The 23,027-nt window shown below is 36.5% G+C and overlaps 1 protein-coding gene across 1 annotated transcript in view; it reads left to right on the forward strand.

Annotated features, from left to right (window-relative positions):
• Positions 1–23,027, forward strand: part of TPO (thyroid peroxidase) — a gene marked incomplete at its 5' end in the record, with an annotated part of 52,974 nt that overhangs the window by 12,423 nt on the left and 17,524 nt on the right. Inside the window, 6 exons of the mRNA XM_080588602.1 lie at positions 549–630; positions 5,803–5,972; positions 8,288–8,420; positions 13,033–13,162; positions 15,795–16,001; positions 21,182–21,697. Coding sequence (XP_080444728.1) covers positions 549–630; positions 5,803–5,972; positions 8,288–8,420; positions 13,033–13,162; positions 15,795–16,001; positions 21,182–21,697 — 1,238 coding nt within the window. The remainder of the gene's footprint in view (positions 1–548; positions 631–5,802; positions 5,973–8,287; positions 8,421–13,032; positions 13,163–15,794; positions 16,002–21,181; positions 21,698–23,027) is intronic.

Genomic DNA, 23,027 nt, shown 5'->3' on the forward strand with positions numbered 1-23,027 from the left:
TTCCATCAAACACAGGTGGAAAAATGAGAGGAAAAGGGCTTTCATACATTGGTTACCTGTACCAGATCTCAGGTGGATAATTGTGTTAATTATGCCTGAATATGGACTTAAATTCCTGAAGTGGCTTAGGCCAGCTCATGCTGCTTATGAGGGAAGCTCAGATTTGTCCTTTCAGTCCAAGGACAGTTTAATGCATAAAACACATGAAGCCTAAGGGGCATAATCATATACACGTAACACCACACTTTTCAGCTGGACTTGTAAGGTCTGGTACTACCTAATGTACATTGCTGGAATTTTGCTGAAAGAAAAGGAAGGAAGGCCTAACTGTTCACATTTTATAAACTATGAAAGAATTGATTTACTACTTTTACCTTATTTTTCAGAAAGGTCAGGAGCCACAATGTTAAATATGGAGATCAGTTTAATGGGGAAAAATACATGTAATTTAATATTACAAGCCTAAATATTTTATAAATGTTAGTAATTGAATAAATATGCTATTGAAAAACATATTCTTTTGTTTTGTTTGTTTTCCTGTTGAGAAGAAACTGAAGATAACTGCATTACTGAGGCTATCCTGAAGGGCTCAAATCTGGTGGATTATGCTGCACAATATACACTGGAAAGGTAAAAGAAAAAAAAAAAAGCGAAGGATTTATTCAGCAAAAAGCTTTCATAACAGATTTTTTTTTTATCAGACTGTTTCTTTGAGAAAGCATATAATGATGCATTATATTTATGATGATCTGAACCAATATAACGTTGTGCATTATCACCACATGATTTGCTGTTTTAAAATGTGAGAAAAATAAGAAATATGAAAACAAATAGAAATGTTTTTCTGATCTAAGGAAGACATCACATTCCATGAACACGTAGCTCAGAAGTTTCTAATTTTATAGATGTTATGTATCTTTGAGCAATAAAATATTAAGTTTCTCTTTCAAGTGCAGATTGAGATGGGAACAACTCCTATTTCCTTAAATGCAATTGAAATTGTTGAAGTGAGTCTCACATTCCCCTTTCCATCTAAAACAGATGTAATGATAAAGGAAAGGAAATAAAATATTTATCTTGATGGGTAATAAACAAATTAAGGAAAGGTCCTTTGTGCTTGAGTTATGCTAAAAGAGAAGCACACAGTGAATCCTTTCCAGGAATGATGAACGTGCCTCTGGATGGCGAGCTTTGGGTCGAAAAAGTTCAACTGCTTTCTGGGTGGCTCTGACAACATTTCTGTGCTATCCAAAATAACCAATCTTCTCTCCTGTGTTCAAAACACATCAGCCAAGTTCTAGGGGTGCAGTCACTACCTTCTGCTTAGACTTTTCTAAAGGTATTATGCTGTGAGGATTTATCTGTGTGTTTTGAAAATAAATCACAATTTGTGGGTGTTTACGTAGACAGAACTTTTCAAGTGCTGTGGCTGCTCGCTACATACAAACTGAAGTCACTTTAATTTTGTATTGTTAGTACTTTTATGACAATACTGAGGTACCCAAATTTTAGAAAAGTAAATCTCAACCTTTCAGTGGAAAGGTTTCAGTGGAATAGAATTAGAGGCAAAAGTGTCCTATGCCTGCATGAGCAGTCTGATATCCATAAGAATATCACTTGCTTTTGTGTTAGCTGATGTAAAATATTAGGACTGCCAATTTAAAAATGATCATTAACAGAAGAGAAAATTGTATTTCCCTTGTGTGCTCTTATATAATTCAATTCATTGTGGCCCAATTAAGTGGAGCAGTGAATTTCATAAATGTCACTGGGAATTTTAATAAAGGCTGGTAAATGGGTTCTACACCTACCTCTTAGACATTAGTCCTTGGCCCTTTGCAAAGTACAGAGGACTGAGCTATTGTCTCATCTGATTATTATAGTGAGAAGGAAATGCGTTTAAATCCTTAAATTAAAGACTTCTGCATTTTCATATCAATTTAAAACTGCTAAGGCTTTTCTTCCTTTTTAAAAAAGAATGCTGTATACTTGAATTAAAGCTTTGGTCAGCACAAAGGCTAAAAACAAGAAAGAAATGCATCTGACTGCATATTTGAACTTCTGAAAGTTATAGAGGTCACAGTACTGTGAAAACTCATTTTACTTTGGCTTACAAGTAATTGAGGAAAACTACAGTGCAATACAGATGAGCTCAGTGCTGTCTTTGAGACTGAAGAGCTAGTTCTGAGATGAAACGGCAGCTTCTTTTTCAGGTTAGAATGGGAAAACTCATAATCATTCCATGTACAGTAGTCCAACCTGATGTTCACCGAATTTGTGATCAAGGGGTCTGAACTGCAAGCTACAGAGTCAAAATAACTGAATTTCTGCTGGGACTTCAGTTTAACCTTGAATTGTGATTGAAATGGACAAATATGTTTCCCCACATCAGCTGGTTAATATGATCACTTAAATTCTTCAATTGTTCTTTACTACATTTGAACTAGTCCGTTTCACATTTTAAAAGAATCTGAATTGTAAAACTCCCAACTTAAGATTTTATTATTATTATTATTATTATTTTTCTATTGGCCCTGTCTATTGCCAATTCAAAAGGACTATCTACAGAAGGAACCATCTATAGAACCGTTTACGTGCACAAGGAAATGGAAAATCATTTTGAATATTCCAAATACATCATTACAGTTACATTTGCAGAAACTTATTGAACATCATCATTTAGTTAGTGCCACTCTGGTCTTAAAGCAATAATAGCCAGCTGCATGCACATTTCAGGAATGAAGAAATGATATTCCCTTTATATTCTGTACAGTGCTGCTGTTTTCAGAGGTTTGAATGGTGGCAAATGTGTAAGGCACTAGTTCAGGTTAGAAATCTCTAAATAAATTTTAAGGCAGAAAGAAATCTCTGAGAATTAAAATATCTGAGGATGAAGGAAAATATGGGCTCATACTCTGGAGAATTTACTTTGTGCATATATATATATATATATTTAAGCATTGATCTGTAATGAGACTGAGTAACTGAGCACCTGGCAAACATAAAAAACCTTCTGTCCAAATACAATGGCCCACAAAAGGGTTTATATCATTAAATGAGTATGAAAGACACTTCTTCTCTTTCATCTTCCAAACAATAATACATCATTGTCTTAACTTCCTGAGGCTATTTCTGTATTACAAAATGTCAAGGCAATTTTTAACATTATGAGAAAACCAGCATCTATTTCCTGAATCAGAGCTCAGCTTTAGGAGAGTGGGTAAGAAGGGGCTAGCACACATATGTTGAATTAAGAAAGGTAATAGGGGAGGAAGGAGAAGTGTGGCAAACCAATAACAAGTGTGATAATCTTACAATATCTGTAAGATTAAGCAAAAAGGTGGAAGACAACATATGGAATATAATTTGCCCTTACAGGTGTTGGTTTTTGTGTTTTTGTTTTTCTTAACTTCTAGCTAATTTGCACGTGTTCTCATGTAGATTATTGGTACAGAAATATTTTGCCTTTTCATATACATTTTTTTAAAGTGATGCATGACCAATATTGTCCTTATGTGGGTATTAAATATTAAACCTGAGTTCTTGCATTTAGAACATCATTCTTTAGTCATCTTCCTTTTCTTTTTAATTACTAGACAGTTCAGGACTTATAATACTCCAGATTGCCAGCCAAATTTCTAATCATCTATGGAAAACTTGAAAAACCTACTACTGAGGAGCAAGATAGCTCAGTCTTGTAGTTAGAAGAGTCCTTGAGTTCTGCTCATGAAAAGCAAGGAATATCTTCTGTTTAAATGATAATTGAACATGCTAAGACTTTCGAATCAGTTAGGGACACATTTAACAACTAGAAATTCCCTTGGAGACATACTTTCTTACTTTATGCTTTTATGTAAACATGTTTCTAATTTTGCGAAGAGAAATTTAACTGTTTATTTTGCTCAAATCAAAGTTCTTTTTCTATTTTAACTTTGTTTCATGCTTTAAGCAGTCTCAAGTGAATATGACAATACAATGTTTCCATGAAAACCACTACTGCAGAGAAGCCCTCAGAGTATTTGTCAATCTATGACCATGTCTGGAAATGGAATAGACTGAAAACACTTTTTCTAAGCTGTAAGAGTCAGTATGGGACTTGTGACCTCCAGCCAAAAAGGGAGTTCTCCATGATGCATTTTTCTCAATGATCCTCTGCCACTATGACAAGACACACCATGCTGAGAAAAATAAATAAATAAATAAATAAATAAATAAATATTTCAGTGAATCGCCAAATAGTTGAGAGAGGCCTAGAGATCATCTATTCCAACCCTATGCTATGAGCAGGGGCAGTTTGAGCAGGTCAGTCCAGGCCCTGCCCATTTGAGCTTTGAATAACTCCGGAGATGGAGACTCTGCAGCCTCTCTGGGCAGCTTGTTGCAGTATCTAACCTCACAGTAAAAAGGATTTTTTAAGTGGAAAACAAGTCATCTCATCAAACTTGAGCTACTTAAAGCTAGAGGTAATGTCAGGCTTATAATTAACGTATAGCCATGTATGTCTAATGAGCTCCTGCAAAACTAGATGCTGAAACTTTGTATACAGCTAGTCAGTGCAAGGCAGGTGTTTGGACCCTCTCGGAGAGGAGACATGTCTCTAATTGTCACCTGCAGATGGTGTCTAGACAGCTGTGGTTGTCTCCTAGGTGGAAGGTCAAGTTGTGAATCTACTTAAAATCATAGAATCGTGCCGGTTGGGAAAGACCTCTAAGATCATCTAGATCATCAACCTTTAACCTAGTACAAAAGTCCACCACTAAACCATGCTACAAATCTACACATTTCTTGAAAATCTCCACGGATGGTGACTCAGCCACTTGGGCAGCGTATTCCAATGCCTCACAACTCTCTCAGTAAAGAAATTTCTCCTAATCTCTAACCTAAACCTCCCTTGGTGCAACTTGAGGCCATTTCCCCTCGTCTTACCACTTGGTGCTTGGGAGAAGAGCCCAACCCCCACCTCGCTATAGCCTCCTTTAAGGTAACTGTAGAGTGTAATAAAGTCTACCCTGAGCCCCCTTTTCTCTAGGCTAAACAACCCCAGTTCCCTCAGCCGCTCCTCATAGGACTTGTGTTCCAGGCCCTTCACCAGCTTTGTAGCCCTTCTCTGGACACGTTCCAGGGCCTCGATGTCTTTCTTGTTGTGAGGGGCCCAAACCTGAACACAGTGCTTGAGGTGCGGCCTCACCAGAGCCGAGTACAGGGGGGCAATCACTTTCCTAGTCCTGCTGGCCACGCTATTTGTGATACGAGGCAGGATACTGTTGGCCTTCTTGGCCACCTGAGCACACTGTTGGCTCATATTTCAGACAGCTCTCAACCAATACCCCCAGGTCCCTTTCTGTGAGGCAGCTTTCCAGCCACTCTTCCCTCAGCCTGTAGCAGTACATGGGCCTGTTTTGCTCCAAGTGCAGGGCCTGAAACTTAGCTTTATTGAACTTTATACAGTTGGCCTCAGCCCATCAGTCTAGCCCATCATACTTGCAGTGAATGAGGTGGTCTTTGATATTAAATGTCACATAAAAGTGAAGCCTACTCACTTAGATGTCTCTAAATGGAGAGTCCTATACTGTGACTATTCTGCATAAGGTCTTCCCAGACACTTTGTGCTGCCCGCTCTGTCCATGCCACGTTTCTGTCTCATCCTTAAGGCTTTGCACATAGAACTTTCCTCTCTGCTTTCACACCACATCCTTTGATAACTTAAACTCATAATATACCCAGCATAGATAAATACAGTTATCAATAAGTTCTGAAGCAATATGTTTTTAAAAAACTTATTCTATTTTATTTCAATTATAGAAGTATCCAAGGAAAGGGAATATCAACTCCTACCTTGCTGCTGGCTTTCTCAAAATTTCCAGAACAAGACAGTCAAGATATTTCCCAAGCAGCTGAACGAATGGAAATGTCTATTCAAGTGTTGAAACAAAAAGTTTGCCAGAAGCACAAACGTTCATTGCATCCAGCTGGTAAATATAGTGTATTGACATTGACCAAAACCCCTGTTGATTTCTTGAATGTAGTCTTTAATCTAAAAGTTGGGTTAGCTACACTTTTGTTTTACCTTAGGCAGGAGTACATATCTCGTCCACACCTTGGGGCCAGGATGCCCTCTCTGCTATTCCTGAAAACACCTCACATAGCCACGGTTGTACGCTTTTCTTTACTGGAGAGTTGGCTGTGTTCCTATCACTGAGAAGGGCAGCACTTTGCTATTGACATCCTGTATATTGCATATCCACAGTGTCACAAGCTTCTTGTTTACAGCAAAATAACTATCTTCCCCAGTACTTTGGGTTTAGTGCTTCTGGATCCTGGAGCTTACAGATAAAATAATATGATTTCCATGAATCTATGACACTGACATTTTGAAATACACTTCCTCTGGTCATAGATGGCCTTAGTAATACTCCTCTTTTAGGAAAACACTTTCTTATTTCCAAAATCAATTTAATACTGCATTGCTGTTGCACATTTATTTCCATTTTATTTATATTTTAACTGTTTTTTATTTTAAATGGAGAAATAAAGGAAGGTGCTCCAGAAAGTTCAGCAATATACATTTGTCTAAGTAAAGTAAAAATCTTGGTGCTGCTAATTCAAGATAAATTTCAAGATGAGTCCCTGGTGTCTGGAAGGCTCAAAACCTAGAAATAATTTTATTTTTTTTTTCTTCAAAATGTAATTCCTTCACTAAAAGCAGTATTAACTAGAGAATTATAATTTGTATTCTCTATTTTATTATTATACCATGACAATATTTTTAAGATATGAAAGCATTAGAGCATTATAAAGCTCCACAGTTATCTTTGTTCTTTCTTTTTCCTTTATATTTTTCCTTGATGAAACAACTGGCTTACTAAACTAATTGGACATTCATAGAACTAAAAATATATCCATCTGTATGTACATGTATTTATATATATATACACAGGCATACATAAAGATACAGTGGTCTTTCTGCTGGTTCAGTTTCAAAAGAACTTCCAAATCACAGACTAAGCACACAAAACTCTTGTAAATTTACAGAAGTGAACCAATTTACATGGAAGATGAATAGACCTTATATACATTTTATGTGCCATGACAAAGAGTAGTTTTCTGTGAAGCAAAGCATTAAACTGACTTTAAAGAAAACATGTGAATCAATACCTAAGCAATACAGATACCAGAAATTGCATTCTTAGTATGACTTTGAACCTGAACTAACATGGAAATGCAGCCATATCCACAAATTTAACATCAGTAGCAAGTACATAATGGAGAGGTTACAGAGATGGTCGAACAGCCCATTCTTCCTTCATTACCACCCCTACCTTGCACAGATTCTAGTTGCTCAGCAGAACATTTTTGACCTAATTTGACTCTTGAACCTTTGTTTGTTTGTTTTCTGCTTGCCTTTTTTTTTTTTTTTCCTTGGTTAATGGACTTAATCAGCTTAGTTCAGAGTTGGATGGGCAGAACAGACAAGTGGTGGGACTGGGTAACGTACAGCAGCCAAGGGGGAGACAAGAGCAAGAGTCAGTTGCTGCCTCTACAATTTTTTTTCATCACATGACAGTTGCAGTCAGTTGGAAATGCAAGATTTCTGAGTTTGGGAAGGATATTTTTCCTCTTGCATTTGCACCTCTACTTCCAGCCTGACATACCTATATTTACATACATGTGAGCTTGAGAGAGGGTGCCAGCTCTCTGAAGCTCACAGAATAATGTGAATTTGCCCCTTGTCACTTGGATACCTGTCTGGGATCCTATTACAAATATATGAACAATATGCAGCCTGTTTTTCTCTAACCTTCAAATTCTACTTAATAATTTTATGCCTCTCCCACTCCACACTTAGCTATATAGTCAGTTGGCCTTGCTTTAAATTTTTGCAGCTTTCCAGTCCCACATTTTTGCTCGTTAGTATATACATTCATTCCTGAATGACATTTTTTACACCTGTGCTGTAAACAGAGGGACTGGCCAAGTGATGTGACCACAGTGCGGGGAAAGAGAGAAGCAGAGAGGAGAAAATTAAAGGAGAAAAAGGAGCAGGTCAATCTCAGGTCTCAGCTATGGTTGGACCCTCACTCTACTCATGAGATAATAAAACCATCTCTTTGCTTTTACCCCGTATCTCCTCTAAGTCCCTAAGACTACTTTCTGCAGTACTTCTCACTAAGTGCTCTTTCCTAGAAAGAAGAAAGAGTGCTGTAATTGTAGCTGACAGTAATGTCTTTTCTCCTGCAGCAGTCATATAGCAACAGAGCAAATTGCTTGTTGGGGTTCTTCCTTACAGATCTTTTATCAGCTGATCTGATTACTATGATTGCTAACATTTCTGGATGTCTGCCTTATATGTTGCCACCAAAATGTCCAAACAATTGCTTAGCTAATAAATATCGTCTCATCACTGGTGCCTGCAATAACAGGTATGTATGATAAGAATTGTGCCATGAAAAATCCTTCTTTCTTTCTTTTTTCTTTAAACTCAATAATTTATATTTATTTATTTATTTTATTTATTTATTTTTTTTTTCTATAAAAGTTGAGGGTGTGACCTCAATCATGTAACTTTGGCATCAATGTCTCTCTAAATGAGGTAACTCTGAAAGCTCCTAGGGGAAGAGCCACTTCATCTAAACTTTGGTACACTAATTTTTGCAGACAGGCTCTTCCTTTGAAGGCTTCCAATATTATATAAGGAACTTTAAATTTAGGGTAGACTTATTCAGTAGATGCCTTTTTCTACACCAATTAAACTGACTGAATGCTAATCCAGCTTTTATTTTTCATTAAATTAGATAGAACAGGAAAAGTATTTATTCACAATGAGCAATAAGAAAATCAAGAAGATTCTCATTTTTGCATTTTTTCCATAACCTTAATACTTAGCAAACATGCGTCTGAGAGTCCTGGGTGAATTTTTAGTTTCATATATCTATTTATATAAATATGTTCTTAATGACTATCTGAATGACTATTATTGATTACTTTTACCTACTTGTATCCAAATATAAGTGGATTGTTTCTTGCCAAACCCAACCTAACAGATGCAAATACATTTTCAGGATTTTCAAGTGCAATGAGGATGCAAAATAGAGAGTAAGAGTCTTTTCAAGTATAAGAGTAAATGGTATTTATACTTAGCCTCTGGATACATAGCCATAGGGTCACAAGCTCAAAGGCAGGTTGCAATGTTACAAGGCTACAGAGCTGTAGATGGAAGGCCATTAGTATTACACAGGTTAAGGCAGTCTGTAACGTGGTGAAGGAACAGCAGTAAAATTCTGTGGTTTTGTTATTCAATCAAATTGTGTATTTTTAAGAGATTAATCAATTTTGCTATATCAGAAGTCATTTATTTGAAACGTGCATGATAAGCTCTTTGCTGAAAGGACACAGCCTGACATGCATTGATGTTATAAATCTAACTATGTAGATATCCATAAATTCCCCTAGGTACTTGCAGAATTGCTTGGAATCTGAACTAACAGCTAATATTATTATTTGCATTGGCAACTCCATCAGACCTTGAAAACACTGGCCAAGCAGCTGAATTTAGGCACATGGCTGAAGCTTTTAATTTGCTGGCATGGCTGCTGTAGTCTTTCTCTCCGTCTCTGGAGAGAAAGACACGATGATGTGGGTAAGGTAAAACATCTTTTTCTCTTTAGTGACTCTAGTAATACTACCTGGATGTATATAGAAGTTTCTAAAATTGGCTGGAGTAATTGTGATCCACTGAGTCTGGTTAGTCTAGTTACCATGTTTTATGCCTGTACCAAACCAGTCTTTAAAGTTATCACTTACATTTGGTGGTATTTTAGACTCTTTGCTCTAAATGTCTGTAAAAGGCACAAGGTAACAAAAAGCCAAAAACTATGACTTTGAAATCATCAGGCCAGTTCTTAACTTAGTCTAAATCTTTGTGAGTCCCTTGAAATACTTCAAGCTTTACTGAAATACATCTACTGAAAAGGTCCATTATACTATAACGTAGTCAACATATTCTATAACGTAAGCCAGCTTCAAAGACTTCAAACATTAAATGAAGTACCAGTCTGTACTTCTTGTTTTACAACTGCAACGTTCAACTGGGAAAAAAGAAAGAAAGAAAGAAAGAAAGAGTGAGAGAGAGAGAGAGAGAGAGAGAGAGAGAGAGAGAGAAAGAAAGAAAGAAAGAAAGAAAGAAAGAAAGAAAGAAAGAAAGAAAGAAAAAGAAAGAAAGAAAGAAAGAAAGAGTGAGAGAGAGAGAGAGAGAGAGAGAAAGAAAGAAAGAAAGAAAGAAAGAAAGAAAGAAAGAAAGAAAGAAAGAAAGAAAGAAAGAAAGAAAGAAAGAAAGAAAGAAGAAAGAAAGAAAGAAGGAAGGAAGGAAGGAAGGAAGGAAGGAAGGAAGGAAGGAAGGAAGGAAGGAAGGAAGGAAGGAAGGAAGGAAGGAAAAGAAGAAAAAAACACTCAAAGCTGTATTAGTGATTTTAGTCACCCAGTAGGAATGTGCAGCTGTGCTTTTAGGTCAGTAAATCTTGCATTTCATGGGTGATATTTAAAAAAGAAAATTCAGTGGAATTAATTGTTTACATATAAGAAAAATCTAGTAAATATATTTAAAAGTGAGCATGGAATTTATTTACAGATATTTTGCTTAATCAGTTTGCATATTTGGGACAGATCAGCTCAATTACAATGTATTTATTCTTCAGCACTGAGATTACTTTATTTTAGCATGTAATTCCTAGAACAAAGGAATAACAGACTAAACATGGTCTTCTATGGAGAATATCAACAGGACATCAAACATGCCCAGCAGTATCATTATGCACATTCACCTGCAACACATCTTTGTGTCTGAAGGCAATTATGTAAATAATAAGCAAATTTACAATACTATTTTTAATAAACAAAAGTACACTCAAATAGGTTTTGTTTGTTTATTTGTTCATTTTTATCCCAACTAACTGGCATTGATCTGTGTGGTTTTTAATGTTCAGTGCAAAGGGATTCAAAGGTAAAGAAATTACAGGTACTAAAGGAAGAGCATCTCACAGTGCAATTAACATCAGCTAATCTTAGATTTCTGAGGTCTATGTTTACAGTGAGGTTGCATCTTTGGTTGTTCTTAATAGTGACAGATAGGACAGGATGACAGGATGGCACTTAGGAGTTGTTTTTTGGGTTGATGGGCAGGATTTTAGATGACTAGATTACATTTTTATGCCTAATATTTGGGCATCTAGTAGGAATTTTATCTGTAAGCTTTCTATTTTATTGTTGTGCCATTAACTATTTGTATGCAATTTAACAAGTCAATGAAAAGTCCCACTTCCCATAAACAGAATGTATCATAATCAAATCTGACTTCTCTGTAAAGTTGTGGTACTGAATTCCCATTATTTCATCTGCCATAGATAAAACCTTTTTAACTCATGCAAGATTCCAAGACATTATCATGTCTAATATAATAATAAAAAGGCATCTGAGAGGCGTTTCACTGAACTAACATTCCAGTGAGCTGTTAAAATATAAAAGCAATCAGGAGAAAAATCACTAGTTAAGCAGTTAAATTAACATTTCATTATTTTTAATTGAGTAAAATAGCACTACACTATGTGCAGTATTTTATGTAATTTCAATAAAGGCAAATCAACTGTAACTAATTTGAATGCTTTATTGAAACATACTTAAACCTTCAAGTGTGAATTATTGTAGATAATTAAGTGTATTACAGTACCATATAACTTGGCAAATCGAGTCATTTCAGTATGCTAGAGATCGATGAAGTATTAATAAAATAATTGTTCCCTCTTTAGCATCCCAATAGACATATAAATGTATGTTTTAACACCCTGTATTTCTGTATTTCTGCTAACTGTCAGAGAATATTTTTAGTTCTGTGTAGCTCATTTTATGATTTTGGTCAAATGGGTATATTTCTCAAATTTTATTTCTTCTTGTTAATATCTACATATATTTAGCAATTATAAAATTTATTGAACAACCCATGTAAAACAAATTGACAGACAAACAAACAAACAAAAAAGCCACAAAATATTCTTTTCTTAGGGGAAATGCAATAGGAATGTTCATGATAGAAGGAAAATTAATTGGGTCAAGCCCAGCACTCACTGACTAAACTCTTAAATAAAAAGGACCAGCAATAATTTCCTGGCCCCCAAACCAGAGATGACCCAACTGCTGTCTATATGTACTCTTTTACTCTTAGAATCTTCTCTAAACCCTTTTACATCCCTACCCTCTTCCAAACAGGCTGGCTGCAGGATGGCAACCTGCACTAATCCCAAGGTGCACCAAGCCAGGTGCCGTTTGCAGAAATGCTAGTTGATGTGAGCCAAAAACACAGTATGGTTAGTGTTAACATATCAATGCATGAGCTTCTGTGTAGGCCTTCCCAAAGCTGTAGCCAAGCTACTAGTACAGGTGCAACCAGAGGGAGCACTGCCATTGAATTCAGCAACTTAAGCCATCTTTTCCCTTTCCTGCAACCTTTCTCCTTAGATTTTGTAAAATGGTTACCTCTGTATGACTAGTATCCATTTTTCTTTTAAACTTTCACCTTTACTGTAGGGTTTCTTTATATTCTAAATCTGGATTTCTTCATTATTGGTCTAAACAAGCATCTTTTAAAAAATGCCAGGAAAAGCTCTTAAGAGTATATCTGACCCCATAGGGAATGTGATTTCATTATCAGGAGATCACAGCAGAGGCAAGTATTTCAAAGATATCAAAAGGTAGTCAACATCAATTAGAAACATGTCAGACAGAAGTATTTAATTAGATTTAATTTTTCTTTTTTTTCCTTTTCAGTTAAATTGTTGTTGGTATACACAAAACCATTAGTTGATGCCTTTCCAAAGACCATTATACAAACATCTTACTACAAGGAAATGTTGGCCTGTGTTGATAATTATTTTATATTAATTATTATACAGAGATGAAGGTTCTTTTCATTTGTTTGGTTGTTTGTTTGGTTGTTTTTTGTTTGGTTGTTTGTTTGTTTTTTCTTCTTCTTTTTTATTTTCCCAGGGAACATCCTAGATGGGGAGCATCCAACACGGCCTTGGCTAGATGGCTTCCACCAGCCTATGAAGATGGACTCAGCCAACCTCGAGGATGGGATCCCGAAGTCCGATACAATGGAGTCCAGCTACCCCTGGTTAGAAAGTGCACCATTAGATTATGTGAAATACTGGCTATACCTACCACCAAAGATGTCCATTTTCATCAGTAACAGCAAAAAAATCTGGTGCATAGTGGAGAACAGGCAGGGCTTGCACCAGTCGTAAGGCAGCTTTTAGACCCAGGGTAGGGATTTCTCAGTCTAGAGAAAAGGAGGCCCAGGATGGACCTAGTCACAAACTCCCTGTGTTGAAGAGGCTGAAGGTACCATCTCCACAAGGATACACATTGACAGGGCAAGAGACAACAGTTACAAGTTGCTCCATATTTTGTCTTGATACAAGAAAAAAAAAAAAATCTGATCATGATTAAATGTCTCAATAGGTTGCCTAGACTACTGCTGGAATATTCCTCATGTGAAATGCCCAAGACATGGCTTGATGGGACTCTGAGTAACTTAGTCCCTTCTTGCAACAGAAGGTTGCATCATGCAGTCTCCAGAATTTCCTTCCAATCTAGACTGCTTTTTTTTTTTTTTTCCCAGTAATTCTCTTTATTCAGGGAAGGAAGACCAGGGGGAAGACAAGGGTGGGTGTTAGCTAAATAAATATAAAGCACATACAATATCTGCAACATACATTATGTGTGTATGAATGTATACCACCATTGCCTCCTAGGTTAGCATACCTTAGCTGGAAAGAATCATAGAATCATAGAACATCCTGAGTTGGAAGGAACCCATGAGGATTATCGTGTCCAGCTCCTGATACCACACGTCTACCCAAAAATTCAGACCATATGACTATTAGTATAGTCCAAACACTTCTTAAACTCCTACAGGCTTGGTGCCGCTTGACTCCATTCCCCCGGGTCCTAAAGTATTACTATCAAATCAGAATTTCAGTTTTTTAGAAACCCCAAGTTACTGACTTAAGAAGACATTGCAATATTTAGGAATTTTAGCAGCCTATATACTTATAAAATAGCAGAGTTGATGTAGAGGGAAATTTGAACAAAAAAATACTTGCATAGAGGACTGGATGAAAAATTCCCCAGTGCAGTCTGCAATGATTTGAGCTGGATTTACTATTTCTGGTTTGTCATCATTGCTTTGAAACATGACTTTTAATGCACTCAAATTCTTGTTATTTTAACCACTATATGTTTAATAAGGATAAGAAAGAGAATTTAGTGTTAATGTCACCTGCAACTCATTTTATTAATTAAATAACATTGTCTCTAAGCTGCATAATTTAGTGCTTGAAGATGAAAATCTGACATTTGCACAAGTAAATTTCCAGTAGATTGTACAAGCTGCCTATATTTAGATTCATTAGAGTACATTCTTGTGAAGTCAAACACACTAAACCAAAACGTACATGATTGCACAAAATCTGGTCATATCTGACCACCAGCAAGCTTCTCTGCTTTGATTTGAAGATAGGATAGAAATAATGACATAGATGTTTTTTTCTCATTTGCATAATTTCATCTTTGTGTACTTTTGACTATCTACATATATTCTTTAAAAATCAACAAGAAAATAATACGAAGCTAATAGATAAGTGTAAGGGTCATTATAAAGTGACATTCAAACATAGCATAGCTGAGCAAGTAAAATGTGGTAAGAAAATCTTACAGTAGGAAAAAAAGTTTGTGTTTTGTGACCACCAAAGCTATTCAAATAATGACATAAGGACTTGTACTTCTGATGAATGCCATGTATCTCTGACCTTGGCAGTTTCAATATAAATCCTGATGTTCCTAAGAAGTCCCATGTTCTTGTCCTCACCAGTTATATTTAACCTGTCTTATGCATTCGTTATATAGGCCTCATATTTATTACAGACTCTGTGACTCTCTATGTACTGCCCTTTCTTGGGGCTTTTCTCCTAAGTGATGGAACATTTTGCAGCATGAGGGAGGAATCTGTGAATAATAATATCCTAATCATCACAAACTGCTGATTTTGTTCCAATGGCTTCAACTGATGATCAGTGTAGGCTGAATGTGTGACGTAGATGTCTCCATGTTCCCACTCAAAGAAGCTATATCTCTATGCAGTTTTCACAGAAGTGCCTCAGAAATATATTGTGGCTTCTCCCTGCCTGGAAAAATGAAGCAGAGCTTTTTGCAACCATGCCTGTCTCCCGGGCTGTATAAGCTGCTCCATTTACTCATGGAGCAGCCCAGTGCCCCTATGTATCCACACTGATCTGAGATTGCCCAGCAAAGTCCATTTGTTAAAGGAAAAGAAAACAGAATAAATAGAAAGAAAACTTTTAGGCTGTCTAAAAGAAACATGCAGTTTTCAAAATTACCTGGAAAGGAACAGATCAAAAATACACTGCCACTGCTCATTTGGCAATATATAGAAAAACTCAGCTGAAACATCTTGAATCTGCTTGTGGCAGAGTTATTTCAGCTCCTGAACAAAACTAACAGCCTGTCAGATGTTGGATTTTGTTGTTTTTGTTATCTCTTCCTTTTTTTTTTTTTTTTTTCTTTCCTTTAAGCAAGCCATTAAAAGTACTCCAGGGGTTTCTGGTGGGGGTGGGATGGGGAGGATAACTTTTATCACTGCTCCTCCAGCTTTATAGTGTTTTATCATTTCGTAAGAAGTAAATAAATACTACGTAGCACTCAAGATAAATTAGTTCTTTTCACAGGTTCGTGAAGTGACAAGAAAAATTATTCATGCATCTAATGAGGCTGTTACTGAAGACAACTTATATTCTGATATCATTATGGTGTGGGGACAGTACATAGACCATGACATTGCATTCACACCACAGAGCACGAGTAGAACCGCCTTTCTAACTGGAATGGAGTGCCAGATGACATGTGAAAAACAAAATCCATGTTTTCCAATAAAGGTAAGATTTTGAATGAATTTCTTGAAGAAAAATTCCAGACTCTAAACAGGTGAGTAATGTAAAATACATTGGAGATATGCATACACTAAAGTAATTGCAGGGGAATTTGATAGATCATCAATAAATAATACAGCAGATGGTGATCGAAATATTGAAACCCGGTGTAATTATTAAATGAATCAGGTAAATGTTTAAATTGTTTTACAGAAATAACAAACTATAGCTACAGTATTTAGTACAAATATCATAGTTTTCTACCTCTCAAGTTTATGTTGCAAAGAAACCTTATTAGTCTCCCCCCAGTGTTATTTTTCTCATGCTTCAAGGTTTCACATTCCACTGAGGAAAATAGGGAAGTAGTCATAAATAATTCTGTTTTTAAATTGCCAGCCAGATAAAGTGAAAGGAACTTACCTTTACTCACTAAAAGCAAAGATATTTCCAGCAGCTAAAGCAAACTTTTGAAGAGAGCTACCTTTTCAATGTATGTATAAAATGATCTTCAGGGATTTGCTGAAACTTACATCACATCTTCGCTTTGGGTAGATGGAAAATACAATTCAAAGCTTGTTAGAGGATTAGAAGAAACATAAATTGGTATAAATACAGAAGCCTATGTTCTTGTCTGATTAATTTGAAAATATAGCCATTCTGTCACTCAAAAAATCAAGTAGCAAAGTCAAATCACTTTTTTGTTTGTTTGTTTCTCAGAGAGCACACTGTCCATCTCCTCATGCTGCAGGAGATCCCCATGCCTATCACAGCCCTTGGACTGATGCCCCAGTTTCTGTCCAGAGCAACCTAAATTACTTTCCTTAGGGCTGAAGTTCAATTACTGACCAGCTTGTCTATGCACTGAAGTTTGTGTAGGGTATGAGTTCCATCAGAACAGAAAACTCTTTTTCCCTAACGAATTGATAACTAACTGATAAGTATAACATAGTTTCCTTTTCCCTTAAGTGTATCATTCCACTTCCATTATACATAAAGGAAAATATTCTGCTTGCTGTAATGGGAACTGAATCAGTTCCTGTGTTGAAATGTGGCTCATCTTCCACTCAGCAAGATAATCTAAAATTCAGGAAGGCTAAGTGAAATGACTGCCTGGAATTTTACCACAGACAGGTAAATGTTTTCTTTCTTATCCAGCAGATTTGGATTTTTGAACGTTGGCAGTCATAGCTTGAGAGAGTTCAGAAAGAGCACAGAGATCTTAAAGAATCACATTCTCGGGACACATCTGAAGTATCCAATGTATGGTTTTTGGTAGTTCATTAATGTGACCAGAGAACTACTTTGTGAACATAGAAACAAAATGCTAATAATATAACTAGAACTATATCCCCCTAGAACTGATTTTCTCCTGAAATCTTCAGTAAAGCTAAAATCCATCTGATAAATATTTGGAAAACAGCCATGGTTATTTTCATAGAATCATAGAATGGTTTGGGTTGGAAGGGACCTTAAAGATCAACTAATTCCAACACCCCCCACCATGGGCAGAGACACCTCCCGCTAGACCAGGTCACTCAAATCCCCATCCAGCCTGGCCTTGAACACTTCCAGGGATGGGGCATCCCTTTCATACATTTAATATTTTCATATATGTCTTCCCTTTCATACATTTAATGCTTTCATACAGTCATTTTATATATGAAGAAACTGCATCTGGTTTCCAAAGTCAGTAAAACTGATAGCACGTAGTCCAGCAATGCAAACAGAAAAGCTGCCGTTTGCACTCTCGCTGTGTTCCTAGAAAGTGGCAGCCAAGGGAAAATTCATCTGTAAGGAGAGGACAAAAATGCTTCTCTGGGCACCCTGAGCCATAGGGCCTCTCTGGGTGTTTCACCAGGGAAAAGCAGCTCCTGGCTGTGCATGTTAGGAAGCTGTCTAGAAAATGTTTTGAGTCAATGCAATTTAATGACAGTTTGGATGTTGCGGTAGAACATTAATATTAAGGATGTGTAGGTAGCAGGAAATATTGCAATTTTCTGTTCTGGCCATTTTCAGAGTAAAAGCTATAGAGAGTCACACAGTAATTCTCACACCAAGGCTATAGCTTTTGGTAGAGCCTGAACATCTATTTTTGGTATCTCTTTGGAATCCCATAGTATGAAGAAAATGAAAAAAAAAAAAAAAGAAAAAAAAAGTTTTTCAGCAGCCTGGCACATGGAACTGGGATGCGGAGATAACCTGTCATTCCACAGATGATTATTTCAGATTAAGGCTGAGATAATCATGAGGCATTAGAAAGACTTACTGTCTGTATTCAGTATTAATTACATTGCTGACATTAAGATAGGCACAGCGCATACACATAGTCATATACAATCCTGAAATGCTTTCATTCAGTTAGTTCAACTACAGAAGAGGTGGAAAAGAAAAAGAAACAAAGAAAAGTGAGGTGATTTGCAAAAGGTGATGTGTAATATGACAGGTTCCTGTCTCAGCTACAAAAGGATCATTCTGTGCACTAAACAGCCAGCAAAGTGAGCACCTGCCTTTTTCCTGTATTTCAGAGGTAACAACTCCCTGTCAGATGGGGCCCCTAACTCTTCTCTAAGCTTCATGTCCCAAAATACACGTTTATGTCTTCCTTGCTGGCATACTTTCATAAACCATAAGCTAGGTTTTTTTGTTTTTGTTTTTCTTTGAGTACTGCAAAAGTCCTATTACAAGGAGGCCATTTGCCACAGGAAAAAGAAAAAATAGTAAAAAAAGTTTTTCTTTAAATGCAATAATGGTTTAGACATCATGGTACCCTGAAACAGTTAGCGATTCCTACACATCAAAAAATTCACTGCAAGCAGATTTGAATGTGCAAAACAGTTAGCAATTAATCAGTTTAAATCAACATGTAGCTGTACCAGGAAAACTATTGGGGCCAGAGAGGGATTTTTTTTTTCTGATATTTTCCACTCTAGAACTATACAGACAAAGAAAAAAAAAATCTATGTGAATATTCTGTAACAGTTTTGGAGAAAAATGTAATTCCATACCCATTTCAGCAGAAGGTTTTTATTTTTCTCAGATTATTTTTGATGTCATTTGAATAATAACATAAGGAATCTCTCATTTGCACATTCAGCTGCTAGCTGCACATTGCTTACCCCATGAAAGGGGAAAGGACTACATTACGCAGTTCTGCCAGTCCCTTAATGTTCATTACTGCTGCTTTTCTCCACTGGGGCACAGAACAATTTGAATTGAAATTGCACAGGCAGTTAACCAAAGATTAATCAGTATGAACTTCATTCACTGTTAATATGTTTTGTTGTGAACCTCACTGCTTAACAACTTAAAGGCGGCTCATACATTTTTCCCAGTGATACCTGAATTCTTCCAGGCTTCCCTGATAAATAGAAGAAGGAGGCACTCAGACACCTACAACATTGCAGCTGCCAAGTTCATGCATTTGTAGTGTGAGATGAGCTTCTTGTTTATATTATCAGCTGAAGAGAAAAAAAAATAGCAGGGGATTTAATCATAGCGAAAAATACTAAGTGGAAAACCCAAGGCAGTAAAATTACCGATTTCAGCCATCAGTGAAAAAAAGAAAAAGAAATTATGTATTTCCTTCAGAAATAGCCTACTTTAATTTGTTAAAACCTAACTAGTGAAAAAATATTCATAGAAGTTCTTTACCAAACAAAACTTGAAAAACAAATGAAACCCTTTCTTAACTTAAATGTTTTGTTGATATCAATCCCTACTGGCACAAGTTCTCAGTAATAAGAAAATATTACTTGGTATAATAAGTGAGGTAATAAAGTTGTTAAATGAAGCTCATTAATTCCATTCGAAAGTTGCCCTGTTACTTTTATCCCAGTTAAGGGACTGTTCTGAACTTCTGGTTCAGAACTGGTCCCTTCACTGTTAAAAGTAAAAAGAATAAATTATATCATTTTATATAGCTTTTGCAGTATTCACTGTCATGTGCCAAAGAGTTTTTTCAAAAATGAACAGCAAGCAAAATAGAAGGAAAAAATATTAGCTCAGGTGTCTGCACAAAACATTTTCTATTCGTCAAAAGACTTATTTGTTTTGAGATATTTAAGCATCTATTGTAAGTGTTATCTGTACCTATTTCATATTGGCCTGTTGATAAGAAAACGCTAGTTTTATACTCCCTGAAATTCAGACTCCTTCATTTTTTAATAATTTTAATTGATATTAATTTTTTTATTTTTTTTTTTGAAACTCATGGAACTGACTCACAAAGTGGAAACAGCTATGTCTCATTGTGTTGGTGCACAATGAACCGTTGTTAAAATTTGGAAATAATGCTCTTTTCTGAAAAACAAAGTTCATAAAGCTAAATATGCATTAGATAATGAAGATAGATTTCAGTCATTTTGAAACCTGATGATTTTTGCTATTGTGTTACTTGAAATAGAATTGCTAGCCTGAGCTTTTCTCTTAGATATCCTACTACGCACATAAAACCTTTCTCGTATTTCCTCTGCTGACTAGCAGACAAATGCTGGATTACCTTTTGACCTCAGTTTCTTGGTTGTCTGTGGGTCAAAGGGCTGGGAAGAGTTTCACTTGGGGAGGACTATAAAAAGCAGTCTTTGCTTTTTATAAGGATAGTCAGAATGTAACACTTGCAAGACAGCTGTCCCTGTAAAATAATGTGGGGGAATCTTTATGGAGGGCCAGCAGAGTGAATAATTATATATGACTTTTTTAGTTAGGAAACAGGATTAAAATAGTATAGAAACAATGCTCTTACAGCATGCTGCTGCAGACTGACACTCTTCATTACATTTTTATGTACACATGTAAACCTGCAGTTTCATTTGGTATTCAGTACAAAATAATTTGACCAGATGTTCACATCTCCACTGTGATACATTTTGTGAGGAATTTTATTTGTGAAGACATTCAGGCATAGATCTATTCAAAAAGGGTTACATTAGTAACCTGATCTTATGATTAAGGTTTTTATTTTTTTTTATTATTTTTTTTTCAGTCGGCTTAAAAATCATTGAATTGATTTTCACTTCAATCTGAGAGGAAAGAAAATGATCTCTGTGAGTTTAGAGAATGTCACGCCAGTAGATGAGATCTGGAGGACAACTGAAAATGGAGATGAGATGGAAATATTTACACAAACCTTAATTAAACATCCACAGCTATGTTGCCTTTAGCTCAGGAAATATGTTTTTGTTACACAGGTAACTAGCAATGACACATTATCCACAGGGATGGATTGCCTGCCCTTCTACCGCTCATCTCCTGCATGTGGCACTGGTGATCACAGTATTCTCTTTGGAAATCTATCAGCCCTAATTCCAAGACAACAAATAAATGGTTTAACATCTTTCCTTGATGCTTCTACCGTCTATGGCAGCACCCCCGCTGTTGAAAACAAGCTGAGGAATTTAACAAGTGAAGAAGGTCTTCTTAGAGTAAACAGTAAATATTATGACAACAGCCGGGAATACCTACCCTTTACAGACCGGATCCCATCACCTTGTGCACAGGACTCAAATGCAAGTGAAGGTGAAAGGGTTGAATGCTTTATGGCTGGGGACAGCCGATCAAGTGAGGTGACGTCGCTGGCAGCCATGCACACACTGTGGCTAAGAGAGCACAACCGCCTGGCCCGGGCCCTCAAAGCCATCAACAGCCACTGGAGCGCTGAGACGGTCTACCAAGAAGCACGGAAAATTGTCGGAGCTCTCCATCAGGTGGGATATTTAGTTGCTTTATCAACACATTGCAGTGTTGGTTGCAGTGTAGAGCAGAACCAATCACAGAACTTCAAATAGGTTTCTGAGTGGTTTTGGAGATCATACTAGCTTTTCTGTGCCAACTTTTTCTGTGCTTCCACTCTGGCACGTTTAAAGTTCGCTCTGTTCTTCACTTTCCTGAATGCGATGTCTTCCTCCTTGGTTTGTTCAGACCCCAGATCTCAGTGTTCTGATTTTAATGGCAATTTCTACTCTGCTTCATCTTTCTGCAGATTTCTCCCATGTCTATTTTGTCTGTTGAAGTCTAAGCAATTTTGGATGCATTTCTTTGCAGTTGTGGTGTGTTTTTTTGTTCTTGTTTGTTTGGTTGGATGATTTGGTTTTGTTTTTTTGGTTGGTAAAGAAAGCAATTAAAAAGCTATGTTTCTGCATTTTTATAGTGCCCCAAATGTTTATTTTCTTATAATAATTATATAAATAAGTAACTTCCCTGTGTAAAAATGCTTGTGAATTCCTTAATGCTGTATTAATATATAAACTTTAAGGTCTAATCTAGATCTCTATAAGATATATTTCTATAGGAGATGGGAGAAATTAATATGCCAAAAGTACATAAGAGACCGTAACAATATTTATATTACACCTGTGAATTGGAAAATCTATTCCTGCTCAGTATTTTCTTTTCTTTCTTTTTTTTTTTTTTTTCATTTTTCATTTTTCTTCCTGAAATAGCTAAAAATAGCTAAAATAGCTATTCAGGCTTTAACTTTTATTTTCCTCACAGTTACAATTCATATGCTTAGTGTGGACAGCTTCTGCTCCTGCAGAATATAGCATAAACTGCAGTGATCAAGCACATTTCAGTCAGACAAGCAAACTGATCAGTCAACGCTTCATGCTCAGACAACCTCTTTTACTTACAAAGTCCACACCAATCTCTCCTTTTCACCACCTTTATTCCCAACCCTGAATACCCCAGTGTTTCACACATTCCAACAATCACGTGTTTCACCGCAGTGTTTTACACATTCCAACAATGCAATGATTTAAATATTGCATACCAAGTTTTACACAGTCCTCAAATCCTCTTCTCCCTGCATCCCACAATGTGTCCTACCTCCTCTTGGCCATCACCCACTTAGCTTGCCCAACATTCAGGTGACAGTTTCTTTCACTGCCTCATCTTGGTGGGTTCATCCTCACGTTTGGGGTATGGGCACTCTCTCTGGTTGCCTCAGAGAACAGCCAATCCCTTTTTGACAGTTTGGGTACTCAGGTTACTCCACCTGGCATTGCTCCTCTGATCCTCACCAAGGCTTTTGTCTTT

The sequence above is a fragment of the Anser brachyrhynchus genome, assembly GCF_964034855.1.
Source record: "Anser brachyrhynchus genome assembly, chromosome: 3".
Lineage (NCBI taxonomy): Eukaryota > Metazoa > Chordata > Aves > Anseriformes > Anatidae > Anser > Anser brachyrhynchus.